Source organism: Cyanistes caeruleus, chromosome 1, assembly GCF_971803275.1.
Source record: "Cyanistes caeruleus chromosome 1, bCyaCae1.hap1.1, whole genome shotgun sequence".
Lineage (NCBI taxonomy): Eukaryota > Metazoa > Chordata > Aves > Passeriformes > Paridae > Cyanistes > Cyanistes caeruleus.
In genome coordinates, this window is record NC_141701.1 from 75,606,130 (window position 1) to 75,633,782 (window position 27,653).

The 27,653-nt window shown below is 40.5% G+C and overlaps 1 protein-coding gene across 1 annotated transcript in view; it reads left to right on the top strand.

Moving 5' to 3' along the window:
• Positions 1–367: 367 nt before the first annotated feature.
• Positions 368–27,653, top strand: part of FBXL7 (F-box and leucine rich repeat protein 7) — a 177,392-nt gene continuing 150,106 nt past the window's right edge. The window contains exon 1 of the mRNA XM_023922128.2: positions 368–1,094. Coding sequence (XP_023777896.1) covers positions 1,058–1,094 — 37 coding nt within the window. The 5' untranslated portion in view covers positions 368–1,057. The remainder of the gene's footprint in view (positions 1,095–27,653) is intronic.

Genomic DNA, 27,653 nt, shown 5'->3' on the forward strand with positions numbered 1-27,653 from the left:
ACGGCAGTAAAGGCCGGCAGTGATTCACTGGAACTGAGTGACTGTGGGAATACTATTTGCAAGGAGAAAACAGCTCGAACTCCGGAGCAGCGGGAGGGAACGAGAGGTAAACACTTTGCTGCGCCGCTTCCTCCTACTTTGTGTCAGCCCTCGGAGAGTTGCACGGGGTCGGGGGTGCCGCAAAGGTGCAGAAGGCAGAGCCCCTGTCCCGCCCGTCGGAAGGACACCCGGGCAGGGCCGTCCTTGGGGGGAACTCTGCGAGCAGCCCCCTCAGCCATCCCGGCCGGGCGGCTCTGCTGGGACAGCGGGAGCGGCCGGGCGTGTCCCCCGTGCCGGGCGTGTCCCCCGTGCCGGGCGCTGTGTCTTTAAGGGCCGGGGCCGGGCTCCATCCTGCCCCCGTCCCCATCCCGTCCCTCCCCCGGCCCGGCGGCGCTGGGCGCCGGGAGGAGGCGCCTGCCGCTAACAAAAGTCTGCGGCCGAGGCTCCCTTTCCTCCCGCCCCGGGCAACAAGTGGCTGGCCTGGCCTCCCCGGGGAGGCGGCAGCGGCGGCAGGGCTGCGAGGAGGAGGAGGAGGAGGAGGAGGAGGAGGAGGAGGAAGGCGGAGCGGCGCTGAAGCGTCGGAGGAGCCGAGCGCCAGCCGCGGGGCGCTGGAGCCAGAGCCCGGAGGCCGTCCTGCCCGTCCTGCTTGTGGATTATAACTGGAGCCGCCTTCCTGGCCCGGACACCCCGGCTGGAAACCGGGGCGGGGAGGGAGCTCCGATACATCGCATTTTTGATTCTGTTTTAAAGCTTTTTTTTTGTTTGTTTTGGAGTTTTTTTTTTTGTTTTTTTTGTTTTTTTTGTTTTTTTTTTTTTTTTTTTTTTATGTGAGGTGGGGAAGAGAGGGTGTCGGCCGCCCGAGAAGAAGCGGAGGAAGTTGCAAGGCTGCTTTGGACATGTCGCCGTGAAAACTTTTGGGGGCTGTTCCGCAGCACCGGCCCCGGGCTGCAGTCGGTGCCCGCGGCAGAGATGCTGAGCGGCGGCGTGGGAAAGCGGCGGCGAGCATGAAGGCGGCAGGATGGGCGCGAACAATGGCAAGCAGTACGGCAGCGAGGGTGAGCTGGGGGCGGCGAGAGGGGCTGGAGCAGCGCCGGGGGTCGTCCCGGCCGGGGAGGGGTGACCGGGCGGGGGACACCGCGGCAAGAGGGGTGCTCCTCTCCCCGGCCGGGACGACCCCGCCCGGATCCGCGACACAGTCCTTGGGCTCCCGCTGCGTCCCGTAAAAACACCCTTAATTTTTGATTATTTTTTTTTCACTAGATAGGAGTTTAAGTGATGTCTCAGCTCATGGTGTCGCGGCGCGGCTTGCTGTTCGAAGGCAGCTCGGGGGTTATGGCAGCGTTAACTTTGCTAAAAACTTGTAGAGAGCTCTTTGTAATCCTTTCTACTCCTCTTTATATCCCAGGATCCTTATATTGTACAGTATGCTATATGACTGCTTCCTGTCTGAACAGAAAAAAAAAAAATTAACCCCGGCAAGGGTTGGGGGGAGAGTTAATGTTCTCCAGCTGTTACCCATAGATTGTACTCCTGAAATTTCGCTTCAGTGAAACTTTAGTGGGCTTGCTTTTAGATATACAGGGCCTGATTCGTTCTTGTGGAAACCTATTAGTCTCGCTGGAGTTGCATCAGGGATGAATTTCAGCTGCTTTGCTTCTGGTGTGAAGGACTACTGAAGCAGTCAGCTGCTGCCAGGCAAACCAATGGCAAGTACAGCAAATTTGTCTTCCTGCAAGCTGGCTTTAAGCTTTCTTCGACTTCCAGCTGACTTCTATACGTATTGACCTCCTAGTAGTTAGGCGCTCTGTAGGATGTGTGCCTTCCCCTTGGTGTATTGGGCACCCGGATAGGATCACCACCACCACCCCCTTTTTCTGTTGTTGAGGGTTTGGAGGTGGAGCGAGGGAGATGATCTTGTGGTCTGCTCCATTCTTTGGGAGTTCAGACGGCAACTGCCAAAGAATACACCTCTTGCATCCAAAATATGCATGAAGACTGTGTAAAGGAAAGAGGAAAGACGCCACTTCTTGAGCAGATTCCGCAGTTCCTTTCATTTATTGCCAAACGAGCTCTGCTTTCTGAAGAGTTGATGAAGTCAGACGTTTTAAGCTAAAGATGTTCTTCCTGTCCTGGGGTTTCAGTCAATTAATACCATCACTGGAAAAACTCCTGAATAAATGGGGTGAACCTGGAAGTTGCAATCAAAGCCTCTTAGGATTCCTCCTAAAAGGGGAAATCTTAGTTTTTCACCAGAGTTGAAAGGGTCGTTGTTGATCTGCTCATGCTGATGGGGGTGGTTACCTCAATGACAGGAAGGTGTGGATGCATGCCTGAGCTTTTTTGTGAATTCAGAGGGCTGATTGCTTCAATAAATGTACAGTTTTTGGGGAGGAATGTGACTGACATGGAATTTTTGCAGCCCTCAGTGAAGGGGAGATTAACTGTTCCAGAAGGACCTGATAGGCACTGTGAGGAAGAGGAGGATTAATACTACCAGGGTGTTCTAAGTTAAGTTCACCTCTCTCCGCCATTCAGAGTGGAGATTGGATCCTGCAAGTGCAGACTTCATGTGGCAAATTAATCTTTACAGTGCAGACCATTACCTGTCTTGAGAATTAGGTAGAATAGTGGTTTCAAGTTAAAATAAACTTAAAAAATCCCCAAGCCCCATGACCAAAACTTCATCATTTATGAGCCTCATAGATCGTGTTTCCTGGTAACTTTTGTGCATCATCAGTTACTGAGAAAGTTGGAGAAGCTCTCGTACTAGTTTTGTTTCCTGAGTGATACCGAGGAGAACAAATCTAAACCTGATAAAGGGAAGCTTTTTTTTTTTATTTATTATTTTTTTTTCAATAAACTACTGGGGCTTCTGGTGCCTTTGGCAAATGAGCCACTTAATTACTGTAAAAAGTTGCTTTTTAGTAGGATGTGATTATGCTCCCGGGTGGAGGAGTAACACCATTTTCTGTGTACTTTAAAAGCAACCTGAATATCCATTTGGAAGTTCATGGAGTGGTGTCTGTGGTACAGTTTTCAGCCTATTGGACTTTGTAGGCTGATGCTGCGCTGTGGTATGTCATTTGAGGGGTGGAGAAAAGTACCTTCGATAGCTGAGCTTCTTGAAGGCTGTTTTCCCATTTACTGCTTGCTGTTATCTTAGGTGAGGTCTCAGGAAGACAACTGCAGGTGATTTTTGAAATGGCTGGCTGTTCTTTCACACAGCTTTCCTTTCTACATGCTGTGGAACTGCAAAACTTTATGAATTTGCCCAAGTTGGTTCTTATCTCAATGTTGAGCAGATACATTAGGGCAAGGATAACTCATGCTCCACTTCTAAAATGGAGAGCTTTTTTGACCAGGAAATTGGGTGTTACATGGATTGTTACAGTTACCAGTAAGAAACTTTTATTGAAATTCACATCTGTGCTGTGTATGTGATAATCTCGGGCAGCTAAGCATTTGTGACTGATCACATAAACTACACTGGACTGCCTTTATTTATGTGGTTGGCCAAGGCTTTATTGAATGTGATTTTTTTGGAAGCTACAATTGTCATGTTAACATGCACAGGACAGTTGGATGTTTGAGGAGTCTAAATCAGTGTATAGAGTCGGTGTATAATTGACGGTGCTTTGAATGTGTTTGTTTTCCATTAATTTAATTTTCTAAGGCTAAAACTTGCTCTGAATGAAGCTTAAATGTAAATAAAATTGCTTACCTGAGAAATCATGTCATGCAGATGGGATATGAACGCAATGCTCATTTAAGGAATTATAATAAATTAATATATAAACAAAACTTTGTTTACAGGAATTTACCTATTTTTAAATGTAAAATATTAAGTATAAGTTTACTTTCTCAGTTTTCATTTGGATTTTAAAATAATTGTTATAAGGCAGATTATTCCTGGAAATCTTTTTACCTGAAAAATGTGTGGAACTTGAGATTTCAGGCTTGTTGTAGTATGCAGTAGATTCAGACTGAAGTGCTAAAGTTTGAGATGAGTCTTTGTGAATGTGTTCCAGCAGTTGTGTTTGAACAGTGCTACTGATGCTAAGAGATCACTGGAGCAAGAAATTCCCTTCATCATGGAGCAGAACTTGTAGGGCTTTTGCCTATGCAGATAAACTGATGGAAATTATCAGTTACCTTAGCAAGAGTCTTACTGCTGTCTTTCTTGCCAAGGGGATAAATCGTTGTACTTTCTCTCATTTATTTAGCTTCTTGCTTGGTTTTTGGATAAGAGGAGGCCTTGTGTCTGATAGTGAACAGAGCAGCCTTTTGTTTTAGAAGCTATTGAAAGTCAGGTGTTCTGTTTAAGGACCTGTCTTAAAATGTAATGCATTTGCAGCTGACCAAACAAGATGCTACTCCTCATCATAGATGAGGGGACTGAGTTGAAGCATGTTGCCCTTTAACTATTGCCAAGTTGATCAGACACCTTGGCAGTGTTTCTGTAATGTTTCTGCCCAGAAAAACCTGTGCTGGGCATGAAAGCTGGGGGGGTGCTGACTGCAGCGCCAGCTGTTTCCTTTGGGAGAAGGTTAACTGGATGCTGTCCCTCTTACCATCTCATCCTCCAGGGAAGGACTTTAAAACTGCAGGCTTCTGTAATACAAGGAAATTTGCTTTGTGATATGAGTTGGAGGAATAGTCTGTGTTCTTACATATGAAAGGAAGCTCTGACATTGAGGTGAAATTGCTGCTTAGCAAAATAACTTTTCAATGCTGCTTCTTCAGTTCCTCATTAAACTGAGACTTGAGAACCAGTCAAGTTTGAGAGGAGCTAAATAATGGTACAAAATTTTGACAATATCAGTGTTTAGGCCATATGAAGGAATGCCTTTTTAGTAAGTTGACTGTCCAGAATCCTGCAGTTGTGGAAGAAGCTTTCTTGGGGAATCTCCTGCACTTTATCCTTCCAGAATGTGGTCTAGTGGTGACAATGAGCAGCAGCTCCAGTTGATCAGCTAAAATGTATCATGAAAGACTTGATGTAACATAGGGGCCTGGTGTTGCAGAGAAGAGAGGATGGCAGGGGAACAGTGGAGGAAAATGTGGGAGAAATAGGTGAAACGACACCTTAGACAAGGAAATTAACGTCCTTTCTGAATTATAAGCCTTGTTGACAAACTTTTTGTTTTTGAATCTGAATATTTAATTTGGGAAGATTTTAATGCCAACTTTTTAGGAATAACTTTTACTCTGTTATTAGTTTGAAAAAATTGCTTGTTCAGACTTCTATATTTTTTGTTTTCTATTCACAAACCACTTGGAGGGAGAATTTCTGTGTAGATCCCAGTGTTCTGATAAAGTAAGCACCAGCACAAAAACCTGCCTCATGACCTGCCTGCCATGAGGTACAGCTGCTACAAAGCACAGGCAACATGGTTCCACAAAGACGGCATTAATTATGATGTGTGACCTGGAATAGAGTAGCTAAAACTTCCTAGGAATTGCCAGCATGTAGCATTGTGGAGAAATGAGTCAGTCTGTGTTCATTTTGGAGCAGGTTACTCTCTCAAATTTGTCCCTTCAGGGGTGAAGGTTCAAGGTCTGCACTATAGAGCCAGGATTCCAGACTTGTCCTTTTTCTTGAAGTTACTCTTGAACACTAACTCATTGTGAATGCTGCCTTTCATTTCAAAGTAGATGTCTGCTAATTAAGTGATGGCAGGTGTTCTGACACACCTGATGTTGTGTATGGAAACCTTTTTAATCCAAAAGCTCTGGTATTCATGACCTATAGATTTTGCCATATGTTAGGATTTGTTTCTGCACAAAGTGTTGCTGGATTTACTTCACATGCAGTGCTTATGTCAACTGTGAAAAACAGTATACCATGGTAATCTTGCACTCTTTTGTTCAAAGAGTTGAATCATAATAATTTACTAATTATTTGTATGGGTGGTTAGAATCTGTGAAGCCTCATGGGAAATTTTAATGAGGGTAGAAGGGTGGGAAAGGCAATAAAATAGCTTTTACTACATTATTTAATTACAAAATTGTGATATCCTCCTGAGGTATCTTCCTGTGTACTGCATCTTCAGAAGCAAGTGTGGTTTTTCTTTCTGGTATTTATTATTTTCTACCCTATGAGGTTCCCAGAGTCAAGTGAAGAGTCTCATCAAGTTGAGTTCTAAAAGGCTCCTAGACTGTGCATTTTTTTCCTCACCTTGTTTTGATGTCTGAGTTGCATTTACATATTACTATTCGACCTGTTGAACATGAAAATTTTTATATCATACTTATTGCTGTCTTACTTTACTGTTCTGGTGGGGTTTTTTTGTTTCTTAACTTTGACATCTGTGCCACTACTGTAAATATTAGGGTTTTGCTTAATAGTGCTTTTTGGTGTTGCACTTACTTACGTGATTGCATTCTGCTTTTTGGTACTTTTCCAGTATCGGTTCTTGCATTTTACCTGTGGCCGAGTTTCACTCGGCTACCTTCAGAGAGATGAGACTTGCCTCTGAACAGCAAAGCTGGGACTGGAAGTATAGCAGTATTCCAAATGTCAATCCTTTAGGCAGTGTTGTTTTTTTAAAAGTGAATTTGCAGTCTGACAGTGGCCAACTGCTCTGAACAAAAGTAATCTTCAAAAATGCTGCTTATGATGTTCATTTTTTATGTAACTGTCAACTGAGCAATGCAAAATGATTGTATGTATGTGTGTTTACTTAGTTTGTCTCCAAAAAGTAAATTTGCTCTAAGCTCAGTGCTTATGTTGCATGTTGTTGTCTAAATCACATGGCAGGGGCAGGAGGAGGGTCAGACACAGCACTTAAATGAGCTGCTGTGCTGCTGTCAGTTTCTCATAAGACAGAATTTTCTTTTCTGGAAAAATGACCAGCCTGTGTGTAATTTAAATGTGTGTTTATACTACAGCTACAGATTTGTGGGAGATTTAGGCTTTTAAAAGTTGCTAATTTTATCAATAGCTTTTTAGAAAGTAATTTAGTGACAAACATCCATGTTATTTCATAAAATGTTATTCTTTCATAAAATGCTTCTGGGGAAGACAGGGTCTCTATTTTTTAAAAATAGATATTAGCTAACTAGCTGTAGTCTAGGGAGTTATCTTTTACTTGGTTGGTAGCTTTGCATGGTGCACAATTTACTGGATGCTCTTCTGTTTAATTTAAAAAAAATTGTTGGCCTGGTGCCAGTCAGAGGCCTGAATAAACTTTGAAGCTGGGGGGATGCATGACATGGAAAGCTTCCAGCAGGCTTGTCTCAGCTAAGGTAGTAGGAGTCCAGGACTTGCACATCCTCATCCTTCTTTTGCCCTCTCCCCAAAGACATGGAGATGACATTGCTTTGGTACCTTTTCTAAGCTGAATTTGAACATCCTTCTACCAAACTGGACTTCATAAAATCCAAATTGAAGTTGATACTATATCATTCCTTGTGAGGGGTGGGGGGGGGGAAATCAACATGTACTCAGAATTGGGTGAGCAGTTTTAACTGCTAACCCCAAAAAACTCCTCAGAGAACTTAGTTTTCTGGCAGTTTCAGTCCTTTGGCCACTTCTGGATTCCTTACTTCTGTGAACAATTCCTAACTAGGAATTGGCTTGCTCCTTCTTGTGTCTTGTTTGTGTTAGGAAAGTGATTGGCAGAAGGCAGTGGATGACATTTGAAGGCTGAAATGCACAAGTGGTTTATTTCTGCTCTTCATTTTATAGTTAGCTATGCCCTATTTTTTAATATAGGACATGTGCTTTGCTAAATTAGGACAACTATTTCATTAAGGAGTAGAGATGTTCAAAAGCTGAGAAACAGGTGGTGGGCTCCCTGTAAAATCTGTTCCTTCTTGATGAGAAGAAGAAATATGCAACACTTTCTATGTGTATAGATGTGCAGCTTGTGATGGGATAGATGAGTGCCAGGACTTTATTATTCAAGTACCATTTAGGTTGAGGACTCATAATGTTATAGCTGACCTTGAGGGGAAAAAGCTCTTAGTTCTGACTGATCATAGCCCACATTTTAGTTCCAAATGTACTTGTGTGCCTTCTATCACCAACATGGCATTGAGGATAGGTTTATGTGAGACCCTTCTTAAAGGAGCTGAAGCATAAAGGAGGTGTTACCATCCTGATGTTGTATCTTGTCATCTGTTGGCTGTGTCCAAACAGGTATTTAAGGTAAAGGTTACAACTCTGTGTCAGTATACAAACTCAACAAAAGTAATCTTTTGGCAAAATAGGTCTCCTCACCCTATACACTTTTCTGACCTCTGCCTTAAGTAAACAGGGGAAAATTGTTGTCTTTTGGGGATTTTTTTTCACCCTTGAAGTCAAGTGAACAACAGGAAGCTCTTTTTCATGCCCGTGTTTTGAATCAGGAATTCCTGTCTGCAATACATAAATTTGTCAAATCAACATCTGAAATCACGTGGCTTTCTTTCTCAAGGACTTGTGTATGAACGTGTATAATAGCTGCAGTCGTGCTATACTAAAGTCTTTTCAAGCAGCATTAGTTGGAGGGAGGTGTTTTAATACTTTTGGTGAATCTATTTTAAAAATTATCTTCCTCAGTTTCCTTCTTTGTTCCTGTAAAAAGAAAACCAAATGAAATTTGCAGATGCTATTATAAAAGGAGCAGTTATGAGGTTGGTGTGTCTTTTTTGTTTGTTTGTTTTCTTTAAGAAAGAAAGAGGACTCCAAAAACTGGCATAACATCAATGATAGTTTACTAGGAAGAACCTCTTTTGATCAAGAGTCACACAACCTTCTTTCACAGTAAAAATAGAGTTGTAACAAGTTTTGTTGTCACATGACAAGTGTAGTCTTGTCAGTTCATGGGGAGTCCAGACTTTTATTGCTTGGATGACTATATGCATAGTGGAGAGGCATGCCATCTATTTAAAGCTCTGATGCTATTTTATTGACAGATTCCACAAAATTCACTTTCTGTGTAAGTTGCTGCATGGAGAAGAGAAACTTGCAAATTTGTATTAAATTTTGTAATAATTACTTAGGGTGAGTCCTTGAGAGATAGTAATGCTATTGTGGGAACTGATGAAGACAAAGTGCACTTATCTAAGAGTTTCTTATGGTGCTTGTGGATTTTATATTGTTTTGTCTCTGATGCAATGATGGCAGTACTTGACCTTGTTTGTCACTGCAGGGCAAGACAAAAGGGAACAGCTGGTTACCAACAGATGTACTCAACAGGTGTTTTTGGAGTTTTTCTCTGTAGTACCTAGTAAAACATATTTCTATTCCAGTTTTTCATTTGCCTTTCCTTTGATACTTTACATGGGAGTTGCTTGTGGCATCAACGTGGAGTCATAGAGTAGTTTGGATTGGAAGGGACCTTTTTAAATGTCATCTAGTTCAATCCCCCTGCAGTGATCTTCAGGTTGCTTACAGTCTCTTCCAACCTGACCATTTATGTTTCCAGGGATGAGGTATCCACCACCTCACTGTACAACCTATTCCAGTGTTTCACCACCCTCATTGTAAAATAATTTTTCCTTGTATCTGGTCTAAATATTTTAGTTTAAAACTGATGCTACTTGTGCTGTTGCAACAGGCCTACTAGTAAGTCCCTCCCCATCTTATAAGCCCTCTTTAAGTATTGAAAGATTGCAATAAGGAGTTGTCTTCTCCAGGTTGAACAAACCCCACTTTCTCAGCCTGTCCTCATAGATGTGCTCCAGCACCCTGATAATTTTTGTGGTTCTTCTCTGGACTTGCTCCAACAGGTCCATGTCCTTCCTGTGCTATCGTCTCCAGAACTGGACACAGAGCTCCGAGTCTTGCATACCTTTTTATAAAATAAGATTACGGAAATAATAAGCTATTGGTTAATTATGTGGTGAAAATTGTTGATATACTATTACAACTTGAGCTTTTAGAATTTTTGAAACTTCAGGATATACTAAGAGGTATAAGAAAAGTCTTGTAGCAGGAGGATTTCAATTCCAGTTAGCCATGCTAGCATTAAGTTGAAGCTAACTGTATGCTCTTCTAAGTCAAGAATATCTAGTAGTTTACCTACCTCTTGGCATTCATTTACGACTGTCCTCATTTGCAGCCAACAAGACTGAAGGTCCTCATCTATTTTTAGCATGGTTTGAGAGCATGGGTGCTCTTACTCCAGATCCTCTAGCTGTGGAGTTTTTCTTATTTTGGTGTACTAGACTGCCAGTGGAGTTCTGTGCAGACAGTAATACTACATTACAACATTTTCCAATCAACTTTTGGCTTTATTTTAATGTCTATAGAGCCTGAAGTACACAAACCCGAGGATTGGCAATTTCACCTCTGGAGATCTCTAATCCAACCTGCTGCTCAAATGAAGCCAACTAGAGCAGGTTGCACAGAATATTGTGCCATCAGATTTCTTAGCACCTCCAAAAATGCAAATATTACAATGTCCCTGAGCAATCTGTTCAAGTGGTCAGTCACCTGCAAGTTTTAAAAGAAAAAGAAGCTTTAATGTTTAAACGGAAATGCATATAAATGCATAAAAATGCAATTTTTGACCATTCCCTCTTGTCTGTTCACTGGCTGTCACTGAGAAGATTGTCTGCTTTACTCCACTCTCTCCAGGTATTTATACACAATGATAAGATTCTGTCCAAGTCCCCTCTGCTCCATAGTAAAGTGTCCTAGCTTTCTAAGTATCTTTCTGCCTGGCAGGTTAGTCAGTTTTCAGTTTTGTCTCACTGTCCACTTAGCTAGTCTCTGCTTTTGTCTGTGAAGATGATATGAAAAACAAAAGTTGGGAAGCCTTGCTGAAGTCGGGATAAACCACTTGTGTACTCCCCTTGTGCCAGTCGTTTCTTTATTGATGTCTGTCAGGCTGGCCAATCATGACTCCCACTTATCCACAAATCCCTGATAATGACTTCCCATCACCTTCTTGGCTTGGAAATGTTTTCCAGAAAGCCCTGTCACTTTTCCTGGGTTGAAGTGAGGCTGACCAACCTGTGGCTCCTTAGACTGTCCTCCAAGCTGTTCTAGAGACAGGGGCATGTTTTGCTTTTGTCCAGTTCTCAGGAACCTCTCCTGATCACCATGACCTTTCTGCAGTAATTGGGGAACCTTGCCGTGATGCTGGCCAGATCCCACAGCCATTACCAGTTCAGTCCCTTATGTCTCATGGATTTGTGTCTGCCCAATTTGGTTAAATGTTCCCTAACTCCATCCTCCTGTACTTCTACTGGTTACTTATGTTTAGAAAAGCTACTACCAGGCTTTCAGAAGCAATAGAGTTCAGCTGTAGCAAGTTCTGGCAAGTGTGAAGGCTGTGTTACAGTAGTTGAGTATCTCTAAACAGTACTCTGTAAATTTGTGTCTGCAGCTGGTTTGGAGTTTTTCAGCTATAATTTTTTTACCTTATATTATTAATGCTACAAGTCTTCATTTTCACTGGATAAACTCACGCTTTCTCAATGACTGTTCTTTCTCTTGGCAGAGAACAGATAAAATAGAAGAATCCTAAGAGTTTTTGTGGCAGAATCTGGCTCAGTGGTTTCTTGTTGCTGTTTCTGGCAGCATCAATGATCTATACTTTTCATAAGAACTTCAGTGGAGTTTTGCTTGCTTCAGGAAGAACAGCTTGCCCAGGATGACATTTTTTTGCTCTCCTAGAAAATCAAGATTGTTACTTTAATCAATAAAGTGGCATTAATAATAATAATGAATTACTTGTGCTATGTTCAACTTGATGTAGCCGTGGCCAGTAAAAATGCTTTATATTATATAATAATACAGTAATCCTTATTCTACTGGTGTAAGGTTTGCTTCTTTCCATGTATTCTAGGGCTGAATCAAAGAGGATTTAAATCCCCCAATTAAGTTACGGAAGATTAATATTCAAGTTTAGAAGAAATGCCAGTTGTTTTAAATTTTCTTCCGAAAGCAATCACTACCAGACAACATGGTTAATTTTAATCCTCTAAAGTGCTAGTAGATGCTTCTCAGTTTAGAGTCTTCTATTTAAAACTAAAGTTGTGTACAATACAATGGGTTTTGGGTATTGCTGTGTCTGATGCTACTTGGTGGTTGAATTTGCATTTTGATTTTAGTAACAAAAAGCTGCCTCTAGGGTAATTCACCTGTTAGTGATATCTATTCCTTGAACATTTGTTCTGTATGGGAGAGGGGGATAATTTTCTAGAAAGGTGAAAGGTTAAGTGTTCTGTGGCAACAGAACTATTGCTACAGTGCATAAATTAAAATGTTCCAAGGTAAGATTTTAGGGGTGACTTTTTAAACTGTTTTTCTTTCCATTTGTATGTATAGACTAGACAGCACAGTTCAGCCTAGAGTTTTCTTTGGCACTCAATTAGGCATGAGCAGAATATTTTGCTTATGTCTTCATTTCTCTTGGGAAATTACTGCTCTTTACTCCCCTGTGGGTGTACCTTTTGTTGCCCTACATGGTTGTCTTTATGGAAAAACACAAATGCTTGTGGTGAGTATTTATTTCTCTTGCCAGGAACTAGTGGAACAAAGGTGACTGTGAGACTTCCGCTCCCTCAAACAATTACTAATTTTTCCTGCTTTAACTCGGGTTTTAAAAGGCTCCATGTGAGACCCTTCTGTATCTGAGAAATAATCCTACTGTGAATTTCCTTACAGTTTATCAAGAGGTTGCACAGAAACTGTGGATAACGCGAAGGGCTAGTTTCTCTTTTGTTATCCAGGAATTGAATTGATTCAAATATTGTTTTGATTTAGGTCTTTGATAATGGTGTAATTTGCTTCTCATCATGAAAGCATGTATTATGGAAAGTTGTATTTGTCTCTGCAAGAGCTGAACTGTGATGACAGCATCTTTAGAATGGAACATGTTTCCATAGTGTGTGTCAGGTTATGAAGTGGTAGCTAACAACCTTATCACTTACCTTTTTTTTGAGCACAGGATCTGACAGCAGAAGTAGGACACAGTGGATCCTTTCTGGGTTTCCTGCCTTCATTTTGCCAGGCCTCATTTTCTACAGAAAACAAATTCTTGCCTGTCTGTGGATAAGATGTTCTCCTGCCCTTTGCCTTGCCATGTCTGTCACTGAAGTGTAAGGTTTCTTCATTAAGTCTCTACATGAGCAAAAACATTCCTATAAAGTGAAGTTTAGCTTCCCCAGGATTAGAGTCTAAACCAGAACAAGTCTAGTCAGACACAGGAGCCTTTCACGCAGCAGTTGGCTGTCAGTGGCAGTGTGGTTTGTGCCTTTTAAGCACCAGTTAGTCCTACCCATATTTTCCTCAGTTTTCTTCCTAACTGAGGTATTGGCACTTGACTGAAAACAATGTGGTAGGTAGGACACAGAGCTGGGGATTTTTGTTAATTGAGTCATATTGATAACAGCCTTATTGCTAATGCTAGCCATCCATGGTTTTGAGAAAATATAAGACAAGTTGTGAAGGATTCTGTTGATTCAGGGCGTATTTTCAAGCTAAGGTCAAGTCTCTAACTATGCTCTTGGGAGAAGAATGATTGTCACATAATCTTGCTTTAACCCTGTAGATGCCAGCTAATGAGTGTGAAGTATGAACAAAATCCCTGTAAAATTAGTAGAACTCATAAAAAACTTTCTTTTCTGTAGACTTGACCACAGATGGTTGCAGGAAAAAAGAAACAACAGCAACCCAGTGTAAACTCCATTACATATTCTAGAGTCTTGAGTCTTACAGCTTTGAAAGTACAAAGAGGTGGATCTAGCTGCAGTGGAAAGATGTGTGTTTTTTCCTGGACCTACAAGAGATGTCCATCAGGTACCCAGCAGAAGCTTTGCTTAAGTAATAAAAATGAATTAATTCTCTAGGACTAGTAAGTTAATATGCATCACTAGTGAGTCATTTGGTGAACTAGATGTTCCTAGTGGTGTATTTTTGGATGGTAGAGGAATAGTGAATTGCATGAAGAGTTCTCTGCTATTCTCTTCTACAGCAATATCAACATTTAGTTTGCTTCAGTTTTGAGAAAAGAAACTTATCTTGTGGTGTAGCTGAGCCTCTTTCTATTGGAACAAGAACTACTGCTTTTTAAAAATGGATTTTGGATGAGGACTTAATGTTTTTAAAAATCCTCCTTCATGATGAAGCCATGAAAAGTTTTTAAAAAAAAAATCTTAATATACTAATTCTTGCATGTTGGCTTTGCATGTGTCTAGTTACACCTGGACTGCATGACTGCACACAAGTAATACAGGTTTGCAGAAATAAAAAATGTATGTTCAGAAGAGAATTACCTAAACAACAAAATTCTTCAGGCAACTGGCCTTAATTTTAATTTCTGTACATACATTGGAAATGTTGAATATTCATACTACATGGTGTTAATAGTTTGACCTTTCTGTTTACCTGTGGGGCGTATCTTTAAAAAAAAATGGTATCAACAACTTTCTTTGAGCCTCTAGTTCTTCTGAGTATATGTGCTAGGTTAATGGAATTTCTAGTCTTAAACTCTAGAATTCAAATAAGGATCCTCAAAGAGGTTTTCAGTCTAGTTCTGGTGAAATGGCTTTGAAGAGCTAAGGCTAAGAATATGATTTTCAGTGCTGTGTGACCAACACACAGGTTTTTGTGATCTAAAAAGGATGGATTATTTCTGAAATATTTCATTTGAGGAACTGAGCTGTTGTTTTGTCACTCTTGTAAATTTAAAATGCAATATTCAGGTAAGGACAATGTACTGTTGTACTTTTAGAAAAAGATGCAAGAAAACAAGCACAAGTAATGCAAGAGTGAAATGTGTTAAGGAGATTGGAAACCAGATCACTGTACTTTCCTTGAGACTGTGTAGCCACATTAGTTATATAGGAAGGTCATTAAATTCTGGCTATCTTATGAAATGCATCAGCTGAGCCCAAATAATTCTGGTTGCCAGAAGACAAGAAAACAACTCACTGTATTTTTTATAAACCATTTACCAAAACAGTAATGCTTTGTGTCAATATCTAATGTATATATCTATATCTATTGTGTCATTATCTATCTAGTGCATTGAATTGACCCAGTGAAATGTGGCAACCCTACCCTTCAGTAGGGCTATGCCCTTTGAAAATCTGGTGAGTTAACATTCCTTTTTTTTAATGTAAAGTATTCTTAGTTTGCTGCTTGCCAGCTGCAATAAGCTGGCTATTCCACTAGGATTTTTTGGTAGAATGTTCTGTGGGGGAGGAGACAGGGATGCTGCATCTGAGCAGTGGCAGGATAATTCCTGTGAAGTGGAGCTGTGCAGTCACAGCTTTGATGAACTTTAACAGATTTGTTGCTGTCTTCTGTTTACTAAAGGACTGACTTGATCTTTCTCTTGTGCAATGGGTAAAAAGATGCACAGTAGCTTAATGTTATCTTTCCTGTTTGACAGTAGTCCAAGGCATCTCAAGGGCCTGGCATATCAGGTGCTCCTTTAGTTCTTGCCAACAAAGTTGGAAAGAGTATCACTGTTGCTTTTTTTTTTTTTTTGAAGATTGACTCTTTACACTAGGCATAAGAAAGCTTCTGTGCAGAGATTGCATCAGTTGTGAAGAGTAAATGGAAAACTTTCCCTATCTGATGATTTGTCATTGCTTTGCCACTTAAACAAGGATTTATTCTAAAGGGTAATGGCTATATGATTTGGTAGCACTGTGTGGATAGATAACACCATTTAGATTAGTGGCACAAACATTTTCAAAGGTATTTTAAAGAGAGTTTGCCACTTGAGTTACTTCTTGTGCTGTCTTGCTGTGTGAACTACTGTGATGCTCTGTGACCATGCTGGAAATTAAAGCTAGGTAAGAAAGATGTTACCATTTTTCCAGGGCGGGCTTTGAATGCTTGAATAAACTTAGAACTGGTAGGAAATCCATCCTGAATCTGCCAAAGGAATTTGTTTGTTATTTTGGGTGAAATCTGGTATTTCCCCTTCAAGAGCTGCCTCTCAAATTTCTCTGCAGCAGAAAGCAAACTCTGGTCTAAGATTAGTCTGGATTCACCTTAATGTGTTCTGAGAGATGAACATCAGTTGTTTCTGATTCTCTGATCCTTAGATCCTTACAGTCAGTAAATCCAGCTTTCTGCTACCCTCTTGTAAAATCCAACAACAGTTCCCTATAGTTCAGTAAGTGTATGTAAAGCCTTGGGTATGTTCCCATGTGAAGATGGTTGGTTGGTAGCAACAGCTGCTTAAATCTGTGCAGCTCAGGTAGTGCTTCTTTTGGCATTGGTGTCATTCAAAGTGGCCAGAAGTTTTTAACATCCTGAAGACTTTTCTGTTACACCTCCTAATCACTTTTGAGTACATTATGAAGTGGCTAAGAGGTTATCCTTCCTTTGCTTAATGGCATGGTTGTCCCTTGAGTATTTCTGTTCTGCTGCATGGTTTTGAGGAGAAGTACGAGAGAGTGGGCACTGCAAGCACTTGTGTTGTTTTGAAAATGCTTCTTGGGATCCAGACAAAAAGTAATGTCTGGAATATTTCAGTTTATTGTCTATGAGACAGGAAATGGGAAAGGCCAACTAAATTATAGCAGCCAGCAAACTTCTCTGAAGCAAAGGAAAATTTAGGAGTGACAGAACTGGGCCTTGCTGCCCACTGGGTCTGTGATGCACATTCCTCATAAATCTAGTGACAGAACTGGATTGTGGCTCCTTCATTTTAGAACAGCAGAGAGGAAATTAAATTAGAGCTTCAGAGCCAGTTTAGCAACTAGAAAAGGGACAAAAGCATTTACTTCTCTCCCCCCAAATCTCCATAACGTGTAGGTGAGTTCTCAAGAAGGTACCAGAGCTGCAGGAAAACTTGGAGGCAGAATTTTCTTCCACTTTCACAATAATGGTCATTATTTTCTTTTGCTAGTTAGAGTTGCAGATGAAAGTGGATGATGCTAAGGACAGATATTCTAAGTGAGGAAATTGCTGTAAAATACTAGAAAATCCTGTACTGTGCCAAATGGGAATCTGAAGTCTTGGCAAAAGTTCTCCTATGTTGCTATAAAGATAAGTGGCCTACCAAGTTTGCAAGTCCTCTCACCTCAAGGCAAAGATGTTTGCATTTTCAGTCTTTGGTCTTCTTGTAGCCTAAGCTGTCCCATTTTTAGGTTAAACACATCTGAAAAAAAACCAAAACAACCAAATCTGGGCATTTGGCCATAGTAAACAAACTAGAATTGCTGTTTCTTTGAATGTTTAATGACAACAAGACAAATTGTACTTTAAAGATGAAAAGGTAGAAGTACTTTATGCCTCATTCATAGCAAAGTACTACCCTTTATCTTAAAATGTTGTTCGCACATGTGTAACGTACAAATGTTATTTAGACTTGAACATCTTTATTTTTGGTCACTTAAATGGTGATTGATTCTTTGGGATTCATCGTCTTACTTTCTGCTAACCCAAGACCTGTCCTTGACCTGTGGGAGTGTGCTTCTGTGGGACTTCTTGCCCTCCTCTGTAACATGGCATCTGAGGGTTTGTCCTTCAGAGCAGTACTTTTTTGTGTGGGTTCTCATCGCAAAGGGACTCTTCATGTTGTGCTGTTGCATTTATGTCATGGAGTTAAATCCTAATGCTTTGCTTTTATCCTAAGAAATGTTGTGCATTGTTTGAGTAGGTGATGATCATCTCTCCAGGCTGACAACCCAGGGTTGTCATAGTATTTCTGTGCGTGCCCCATGATTTAAATTAAAATCTCTATGGCAGTTGTCAGCAGTGGCAGAAATAGGAATTGGAAGAAAAGGTTTGTATGGGCAAGATTGCTTTCTCTAAAGACACCCCTTGGAGTACCTTTGCGTAGAGCCTAAAATACATGAACTGGCTGAAATGAGATCCCTGTAGCCTGGTGTCCTGTCCTTTGCAGTGACCCTTCATGTCTTATGAACAAAGAACAGTTTAATGGAGTCATGTGAAGAGTCAACAGACAGAACCTGTAAGCTAGAATGGTATATTCTAGAAGTGAACTGGTATCTGAAGCAAGAACGAGATCTAAGTGGGTGCTCTTTTCTTGTTAGGTCTTCACTGCTCCATATTGGAAATACTACAATTCTCTTTACTACAGGAGTCAGTAGACATGAAAAGCTGAAGGCATGTTTTGTGAAATCCTGCAAATTGTGATCATTCATCACTATTGTTTAGTTAAAAACATTTGTTTCTGACACCTTGTGGTTGATCCTTGGAGCAGCAGTAACATGAGAAATTTCATTAGAGAGATTGGATCTATTTTTTCCTTGCTGTTTAGTCACAGAATGGCCTGGGTTGGAAGAGATCTTAAAGATCATCTTGTTCCAACCCCACTGCCATGGACAGGGACACCTTTCACTACACCAGCTTGCTCACAGCTCCATCCAACCTGTCCTTGAACACTTACAGGGACAGGACATCTGCAGCTCCTCTGGGCAGCCACACCACCCACACAAGAATTTCTTCCTAATATCAAACCTAAACTTACTCAGTCTGAAATCATTCACCCTTGTCCTTTTACTACATGCCTAAAAATCCCTCTCCATCTTTCTTGGGGGTTCTCTTCAGCTACTGAAAGGCCACACCTAGATCACCCCAAAGCCTTCTCTTTTCCAGTCACAAGAAACCCTATTGTCTTAGCCTTTTGATTTGATGTGTGTGCAGTTAGATAGATAAAGCTGCTTTTCTCACCCTGTTCCAGTAGTGCAGCCTTGCTGAGTGACAATGTATTAACCTACTTGTGTGATCTACTCCTCTCATAATGACAAAATTAATTGAAGCTCTATGAATTTGCAATGAACTATGAAGTAAAGCCATTCTAGGCTTTTGCAAATGGAGTTTTGTTGCATATATATATGTTGCACCTCTAACTATTGGCTTTATGGACCATAAGAAATAAAGCTGCATTTTTCCAAGCTTTTTATTTTTCCTGCATAAGCATTTTTATTGTTCAGCTGTTTTCAATAGCTCTCAATAAGGGATGGGTTTTATAAACATTTTTACAGTAAAAGCTTTGAAGCATACTGTTTTTTGAATTTGTCTTACCCTGAAATAGCATTTTCTGAAATACTTTGCTTGTATCACACTGTAGTGTAGCTCCAAGCCCTGACTTGGACTTGGTGGATCCAACTGGAGCAACTCTCACTGAGAATGACTGTGAGTCTGAGCATCTGTTTGCATGTAGAAGGTATCCTTGTTCTTCCAGAAGTCTCCATTTCAGAACAATGGGACTACCTTTTAAACTGAGGGTGAACCTAGAGTGAAAGACAATCTATCTGCTGGGTATAGCTTTAAGCTCCCTGAGTTTTAGTTGGTTTATACAGAGGAAAGGGCATTTTCAAATTTAGTCTGTTCCCCCAGATCAGGTAAGGTACCATTGGAGAATGCAGTTGTTGCTAGTATAATTGTCTAAACTGGGATCCTCATCCATGTAGAAGCTTTGCACAGGAAGAAATTCCAGTGCTAATGGACACTGCTTCTTCAGCAAATTTCTAATGTTGGCCTGGTCTGTGAATTTCAAATAACTTGTGCAGAATTCCTTTATGGACTTGAAGTCATTCCAGGGGTTTAAAAAAAGAATAGAATTGTGGTGTCTGTTTCCTCCTTGGTGAGGATAGAAGACAGGCAAATGGACACATTTACTGTCTGTGATTATTGGCAGAATCCTGCAAAAAGCAGATTTTGTAGCTTGACAACAGCTGTGACTCAAAGCTGCCTAACTTGCTTGTCTCTGTTTGTAATTATCTAATCCTGCTTAGGCTTTCTTTTCCTGAATACTGGTTGTGAGCATTCCTGAATACTGCATGGGGGGAGCATTTCCTACAGTAGAGGACTAATGCAGACTAAGGGCCTTTCCCATCACAAGGTAGGTTGCTCCAAGTCTAAACAGATATCTATCTGGTATTAATGGCTTGATTTCTTCTGACTTGTTCTTTAGGTCATATTTCTCTTTAGGCCTCATGAGGACTGTTGCTGTCTTCTGGTCTATGTTCTTTAAAGGAGAATGCCAAATACTCTAAATATTTTAGTTACTTTACTGAAAGCTGAATACTGTCAGCATCTGCTGCTCTTTCTCAAGAAGAATTCTTGTTGCCAGCCCGTTTGTTCATGTTTTGTGTCTCCTGGCATTAACAGCTTCTGGTGGCTGGATGTCTGATACCTGCAGGCATGTCAACATGGCTCTGCTTCCCATGTCAGGGAATCTGCTTAATGCTCTGGCTTAAATGGAGCAGCTTCGACATGGAAACACCGACTGTTCATCTTAAATTGGCAAACCTCTCTAAAGGTGATTCAAATGGGGGGAAACCTACTTCAGGGAAATTTGTTCAGCGTAAGCAGAGAGGAAACTTAGGCCTGAGGAGATTTTCATCTACATGCAGTGAATTTAAGGTATACTATTGATTTTGTAATTCTGGAAATACAGAAGCAATCCAACTACTTTTTAATTAAATGTCATGTCTTTATTAAAAGCTAAAGTACTTGCTTGACTTACCAGTCACTGATTGATTCATATAGAAAATAAAGTTTTAATAAAAGCTGTTATGAGAATTGCCAGGGTTAGTTCCAAAAGGTAATAATAAGATGTGGGTCTTGCTTCATCTATAAATCCAAAATTATTAAGAAACAGTTAGAGGAGTGACTGAGGTCACTTAGTTTGTTCAGTCCTGGAGGAGGCTGAGGGGAGATCTTGCTGCTGTCTACAGCATCCTCGTGGGGGGAAGAGGAGGGGCAGACACTGATCTCTTCTCTGTGGTGACAGTGACAGGACCTGTGGGGATGATTTGAAGCTGTGTCAGAGGAGGTTTAGGCTGGGTATTAGGAAAGGGCTCTTTACCCAGAGGGTTCTTGGGCACTGGAACAGGCTCGCCAAGGAAGTGTTCACAGCATCCTGACAGATTCAAAAAGCATTTGGACAATAGTCAAGCACATGGTGTGATTCTTGGTATATCTTGAGTCCCTTTCAACGTAGGATATTCTGTGATTCTATGGAACATGGAAAATGATGGCCTAAAGTAGATGTAGCAGTGTGGTTAGGTCTTCAGAAGTTTTTCCAAGCAGGCATTCAGACTTCCTGCCCTGAGAAAAAACAAGGTAAATATTTTGCTAGTTTTAAAAGTAAAACATTTAATTTTTTGGATTTGTTTTCTGCTTAGTTATGGCTTCTGTTAGAGGGTCCATGCTTGGAGGCTTGCTTTTGTTATGAGTTTTCTGTTTCTGTTGATACTCTTGTCCAAATCATCTATAGCAGGCACAGGACCCAGAAGCTTAAGCAGTCTTTTTAGGCATTTTAAGACTTCTGCTATTCAAGTTGACAGCAGTCTGTGTCAAGTACTGATAGTAATTTGTTGTCATTCCTAGAGATTTGTTTATTTAGTTGTGCAACTGACCAACACATGAAATGTTATCTAGTTATCATGGCTGTCTCTTTTTTTAATATGGTTTTGCCTCAAGGTGGCCAGGAAGGCCAATGGCACCCTGGCCTGTATCATCAATAGAGTGACCTTGAATCCTGTGTCAGATTTTGGGTCCCTCACAACAAGAAGGACATTGGGGTGTTGGGGAGGGTCCAGAGAAGGGAAACAGAGCTGTTGAAAGGCCTGGAGCACAAGTTTTATGAGGAAGAGCTGAGGGAGCTGGGGTCTTGTAGTCTCAAGAAAAGGAGGCTCAGGGGGGACCTTACCACTCTCTACAACTGCCTGAAAGGAGGGTGGAGGAAGGTGAGTGTTGGTCTCCTCTCCCGGGTAACAAGTGATAGGATGAGAGCAACTTACTTCAAGTTGTACCAGGGGAGATTTAGATTGGATATTAGGCAAAATTTCTTCACAGAATTGTCAAGCCCTGGGATAGGCTACCCAGGAAAGTGGTTGAGTCTCCATCCCTAGAGGTATTTAAAAAATGTGTGGATGTCTCACCTGGGAATATGGTTTAGTACTAGGCTTGGTAGTGTTAGGTTCACAGTTGTAGCTGATAATCTTAAAGGTCTTTTCCAATCTAAATGATTATATGATTCTGTGGTGGCATGGATAACTGCATGGACCCCAGTATTTACAAATAAGAGCTGTATCTTAGGAGTGTGTTTTTCTAGAGGCAATCAGAACAGTTACAGGGAACACTTAGCATTAATTGTAACAGTTTTCATTTCTATGAGGGTGTCCTTGGGTAGCTTTTAATGCAAAGAGTGTTTCTGGGCTCCTAAGGATATGTAGACTGTAAAGTGTTGGTAAAACTAATTCTCACAATAATTTGTGTATAGTAACCCAATTAAAAAGGTCTGGTTAAAAGATGCTGTCCTTTAAAGAAACCATTAAATCTTTGAAATGAAAGAAATATAAGCATATATATTCTTAATTGGCATTAGAATGTAGACAGTCATTGTGACTGGTTCTGAGTGGGTTTGTAATCCAGCTGGGGAACATTTGACATTAAGCATACTGTAACCCATTGTGAAGTCAGATTGTAGTTAGAACTTTTCATGGTTCTTGAAGAATTCTGATTCAGCTGTAAGTAAAAATCAAAAGATTTTATCTGGTAGCCAAACAATGCAGATGATTCATCAGAGCATACATAGTTAAATAATTTTTTGATGGAAGGAGATTGAGAGGAGGAACTTTCTGAGATAAGATCTGCCACCTCTGCCTTGCTGGCCCTGAGTGGTGCAGGGGTTTTTTTAAGCAAGAGTGGCTCTCTGTTCAATTTGGGTGTGTGCTTCCTGTCTTGCCTGACACAGTACTTCTCTATACTATGGACACTGCTACGTGTAGGAGGTTAGCAGTGGTCTTTGGTGGAAATGCTTTCCAGAAGCCTCATCTAAAATGTGATGTACAGAAACAAGTGTTTGCTGAAGGTCATTAGGGCACTCTTTCCCTCTTGCTTAGGTAGAATAGAAATTACTGGCCTGATGACCCAGGAATATATTAATTGTGACAGGAGCAATTGCATTCATAATACATACCAGTTTCCAAGGTGTCCAGTTCAGCTGTGTTTTGAAATCATTACAGTCATATTAATTTTGGCAGCCTGGAGATAGTAGGATTTTTGTGGGTAACTTTAGCATATACTTGTTAAAAATGTCTGTTCAGAGTTAAAATGACTACAAATATAAAAACTTAAAATGTGGTGTCACGTCAGATTAAACTTGAAGTTTAATGTTTGCTGCCATGTTTTAGAAAAATAACTCCTTGGCATGACAACAACTCATGCTGCAGATATTGTGTACAATACAGAAATTTTTAAATGCTTCCGAATTCCCATAAATTTTTGTTTGAGCATGCAGTGTACTTGACAGTCCAACCTCACATCTTCCCTGTAAGGTGCTTTGGAAACTGCTCAATTTAATGGGTTCTTTTGGCCAAGCTTACAAAGTTTTTGATATATTTGGGGCACTACAGGGCTTGTATACTATGATCAGGTATTTATAAAAATGTGGGTTAGCATTAAAGCAAGTAGCTTGAATTTCATAGCATGTCAATTATTTTAGCTGCAGGTGTTATTCTTATTATTGGCTTGTGTGTTTTCCTTTAATTATTGGGATTTGTTTGGAGGTTTTTTTTGTGTGTGGGTTATTTATTTTTTTTTTGGGTGCTTAGCATTCCATTTTTACATGTGCAAGTATAAAAGTTAGTTGACTAATTTAGAAGTTTAAGGCCAATTTATGGAGTTGGGCAATAAATCAGCCTTATGAGTCTTCACTTTACCTTGTGCTCTTGGTCTTGGTGGCAACTGTTCTATTTTTTTTTTAAATAAAATTTTAAAGGAGAAGAAACTTTTGAAAATGGATTTGTCATGTGTTTGATGTCTTACTTTTCTTCCCAAATACTATCAAAAAAAGTTTAACGTTTGATAGTTCACAGACAGGAGGCTGTAAGATTTTGTGATGGTTGTGGTAATAGTTGTCATTGAGCATGATGCTTCTAGGTTAGGTTTTCAAATTTTCTCAAGCTGAATTTTAGTTTAAAACTATCAAAGCCAAGCATACATCAGTTTTAGTTCCTAATAAAAAGCAACTCTGCCTTGTGTTGATTGTTTCATGCTTCAGAATGCAGGTGCTTCTTCCAAAGGTCAGTGTCATCTACTGGGCAGTACCTTTAGGCTCACTGCAGCTCTTGGATGCCTCATCTCCTTTTCCCCTACTGCCAGTAGTCCTGGCAAAACCTGTCTTCTGAAATGAGATGTCTTTAGGTGAACAAAACCTTGGTTGATGTGAAGAGCACATAGTAAGGTGTTTTCAAGAGGGAATTGAAACAATGTTGATGTTACTGGTAATGTTCCCTAAGAGACCTTTTGTCTAACATTTTCATTATTGCCTTTGAACTAGATGAGCCAGCAATGTGTGTAAGGACAGGAAACATCCTTACTGCAAAAGGACCATAACAGAATATGTTGACAGAACTGTGTGAGGTGCTAAAAACAAAAATTACGTGAGCTCACTGGTGCAAAATACTGAATAGTGCAGGGAGGAGACCATAATAGTAAAACTTTTATTAGGCATCTCATTGAATGGAGGCAGCTGAGGAGAAGGGATCAAGAGTCTGTTGCTAAACTGACCATGCATTGTCATGGTCATGACCTGAGAGACAGAGGGAAAGTCTACATTAGGGAAAGTATTTTCAATGAAAGGATCTGTGTAAAAGATCCTATTTAGAGGGCCTGAATGGCAATATTGATCTAAGCCAGAACATGTGCAGGAAATTGCTGGTAGAGTGCTTGGAGAAACTGGGAATGATATCTTGCATGCTAGACTACCTTTGAGATTGTTGTGTTCAGGACTGTGAAACTAGGAATGGGTCTTGTTTCCCCGAGGTAGAAAAGATGTTCTGGGTGGGTGTGCTTGCTACATGCTTCTGGGGAGTCATCCTTGGTTCCTCTTCAATTGTTCAGACTATTATAAATCCCTGAGAGGTTAAAAAAAAATTTAAAAACTACTGAAACTAGAAGGTAGAGTGCTTGATCCCAGGAATGTTGTTTTAAAGTTATTTTTTGGACCTGGCAGCAGAGGAAGGGATCTTATTTTAAAGCAGGAGTTCTTCAAGCTGTTAAAATGGCCCTGGCCTTTTCTCTGTAACGTGAGGAAAAAGTTACTTTCTAGGTAAAAATACCTAAAAAATGCTGACCATCCTGCTTGCTATTTCTTTATCTTCCTGTTGGGCCTTATATTTCTAAGTGTCTGGGGAAATATGGTGGCACGGCTACTCTGTGGACCTTTCTTCATGGGAGAAAGCCATTAGGAAGAGCCCAAATCATCTTTTCCTAATATTGGCTATACAGCTTTTATGTGCCTGAATTCAGTCTACTATGGTTTTCAGTGTTCTTGGAAAATGTGAGTGGTTTTCATACTCCTGGGTGTAGACCACCCCATTTAGCCTGATTTTAGGCATCTGGTGATGTGAAATGTTGTACTCCTGGTAGATTGGGACTGCTTACAGAGTAGGCACTGGGCCATAGGGGAAGTGCTGCTATGAAGCACATCATCAGGCCTCTGTGTCTCTTTGTCTGCTCTGCTGTGAGCTTTGCTTCAGAAAACGTCTGTTTAATTAAATGCCAGGACTCTTGCCAAATTCCAGCATGATGTAATTAAAACATTCCCCACAGGCAAGCTCTGACCCGGCATTCAGTGTGGATCAGAAACCTGATGCACCCTGGGGATCACACTCTCCAAAGGGTATTCTTCCAGTTTGAACAGAGACCAAAAGGGCATGAACAGATGGGGAGCAAACAAGCTCATCTGCAGAACTGTAAGGTTTTCAGGGAGCTGCATCTTTTCCTCCTGCCTCTGCAGAAGGAGCAAGTGGCCACTTTCAAGCACAGCTCAGTCACCCATCAGGTACTGATACTTGTGTGGGTTTTTACAGTGTTGTGAAAGTTTTGTCTACTTTAGTACAGTGTATCGGTGCAGACTTGTTGGATGAAGAGTGACATGACCACCTACTTCATCTGCTGATTTTTACAGCTTTTTAAAAAGAATAAATAATCTGTGGAAGATCGTGCGTGTCGTGACCCTGCATTCCGTTGCAGGATCCTGTTATATGTCACTTGGCAGTTTGTTTTACCCACTGTGGTGGGTACTTGATCAGCTTGCAGAGTTTTTATTCTCAGCTGTTCTTTTCAGTGAAAATTAGAAGATTAACTGCTTGCTCTTGCCAGGAATAGGAGAAATAGCTTTCCCTGCAGTTTTCCAGAATTGAAATGTTGGTTGTTCCTGCTGCTGGACTGCAGCGATAGAATAAAATTCCAGTCCTCCAGAACTTATCTTCTTTGTTGAAAGAGTCAGATGGATAAAGAAAAGCAGATTTGAGGAAACAACTAGTATTTAATACTAGTTGTCTTGATGGATATTTGCCTGCCTACCGGTAGACTGCTTAAATCATGGAGAGCTTCATCTGAGAGACTAAAAAAGGGCAGTATACTTAAAGAGCTTTAGTGAGCTTGAAGAGAACCTTGGGAAAGTGCTTGCAGATGTTGCTAGGTAGTAGATGGAATGGAAGGCTGTGAAAGAGGAGATGTTTGGCTGTTTTGTTTTCAGTTAGCAGGACAGGATATGGTAAATAGTGAATAAATATCAAGCCAATGGTACCTCCCTTATGGCAGGTACTGCCTGTGGGTAGTTTTCATTGTCTTGATTTTTAAAGAGAGCAGTGCACACAATCCAAGTACTTGCCCTAAGGTGTTGTGTATCAGTGATGCCTGTTTTGGAAAGGGTGACTGGGAAAGTGCTTAAGAAAGGTTATTCTGCACAGTTGCAAGCTAGTGGAGTGGGATAATGACAACTGAGGCTGTGATTTATCCCTTTGAAATAGCGATAGCCTTGTGTAGTGAAAGGTCACCGTGGGGACAGATCAAGCTTTTTGTTTCCTCAAAGAAAAAAAGTACCTTTTCAAACAGGTATTTACTAATGGTTGTTACACACTTTTAAGGTAATAGAAAATGAAAAGGGTGTGATAGTAGTCCTTTTTGAGAGGTGTGCTTTTCTTCAGAGTCAGATGTGATAACTGCCAAAAAGGCATCTGCTGTTGGGCATTGACAGCAGAGCTTGGAGATGGATCAACCTTTCTGTCTTACTTAGAACAGTGGACACATGCTTAGTATCCATCTCTCCCTCTGCCAAAACCACTTTGGCAAATATTCTTCTATTGTTATGTATATTTTAAAATGCTTTGGATATAAGATTCAAAATGCATTTTGTTATTTGTGAGTGGACTGACATAGTAAAGATATTTGTTATTAATAGATGCCTCTGTCTACAGCTTCAGATTTTGTAGTGATGCTAGTGATGCTTTCTGAAGCTGGGTTTCAGCTCAGATAAGTGTTTTTTACTGTGAAGAAAAGTGTGCTGTATTGCAAAGGAAAAACTCAGAACACTGCAGATTAAGAAGTAACCATTGAGAAAGCTTGCCTTGAGGTGTTTGCTGACATCTGAAATCCAGAATATGAATTTCAAAATAGTAGTAATACTGGTGCACTTGTTGCATTGTACAACTTGGATTTCTGAAATTATCTTAAAAATGGACACACTCTTGCATTTCTCAGTGTGTCAGAATTAGTTTCAGTATGTTGTTTTAGTTTTGGAGAAGTCAGTTTCAGTAGAGTGATTTGGTTGCAGTATTAATTAACAAAAATTCCCTGAAATGTTGAATTACTTCTGCATTTCAATTACATTTTGCACTATGTACTAATGAACTGGTAGAAGAGTATCTCAACCTTCTGAAGGCCC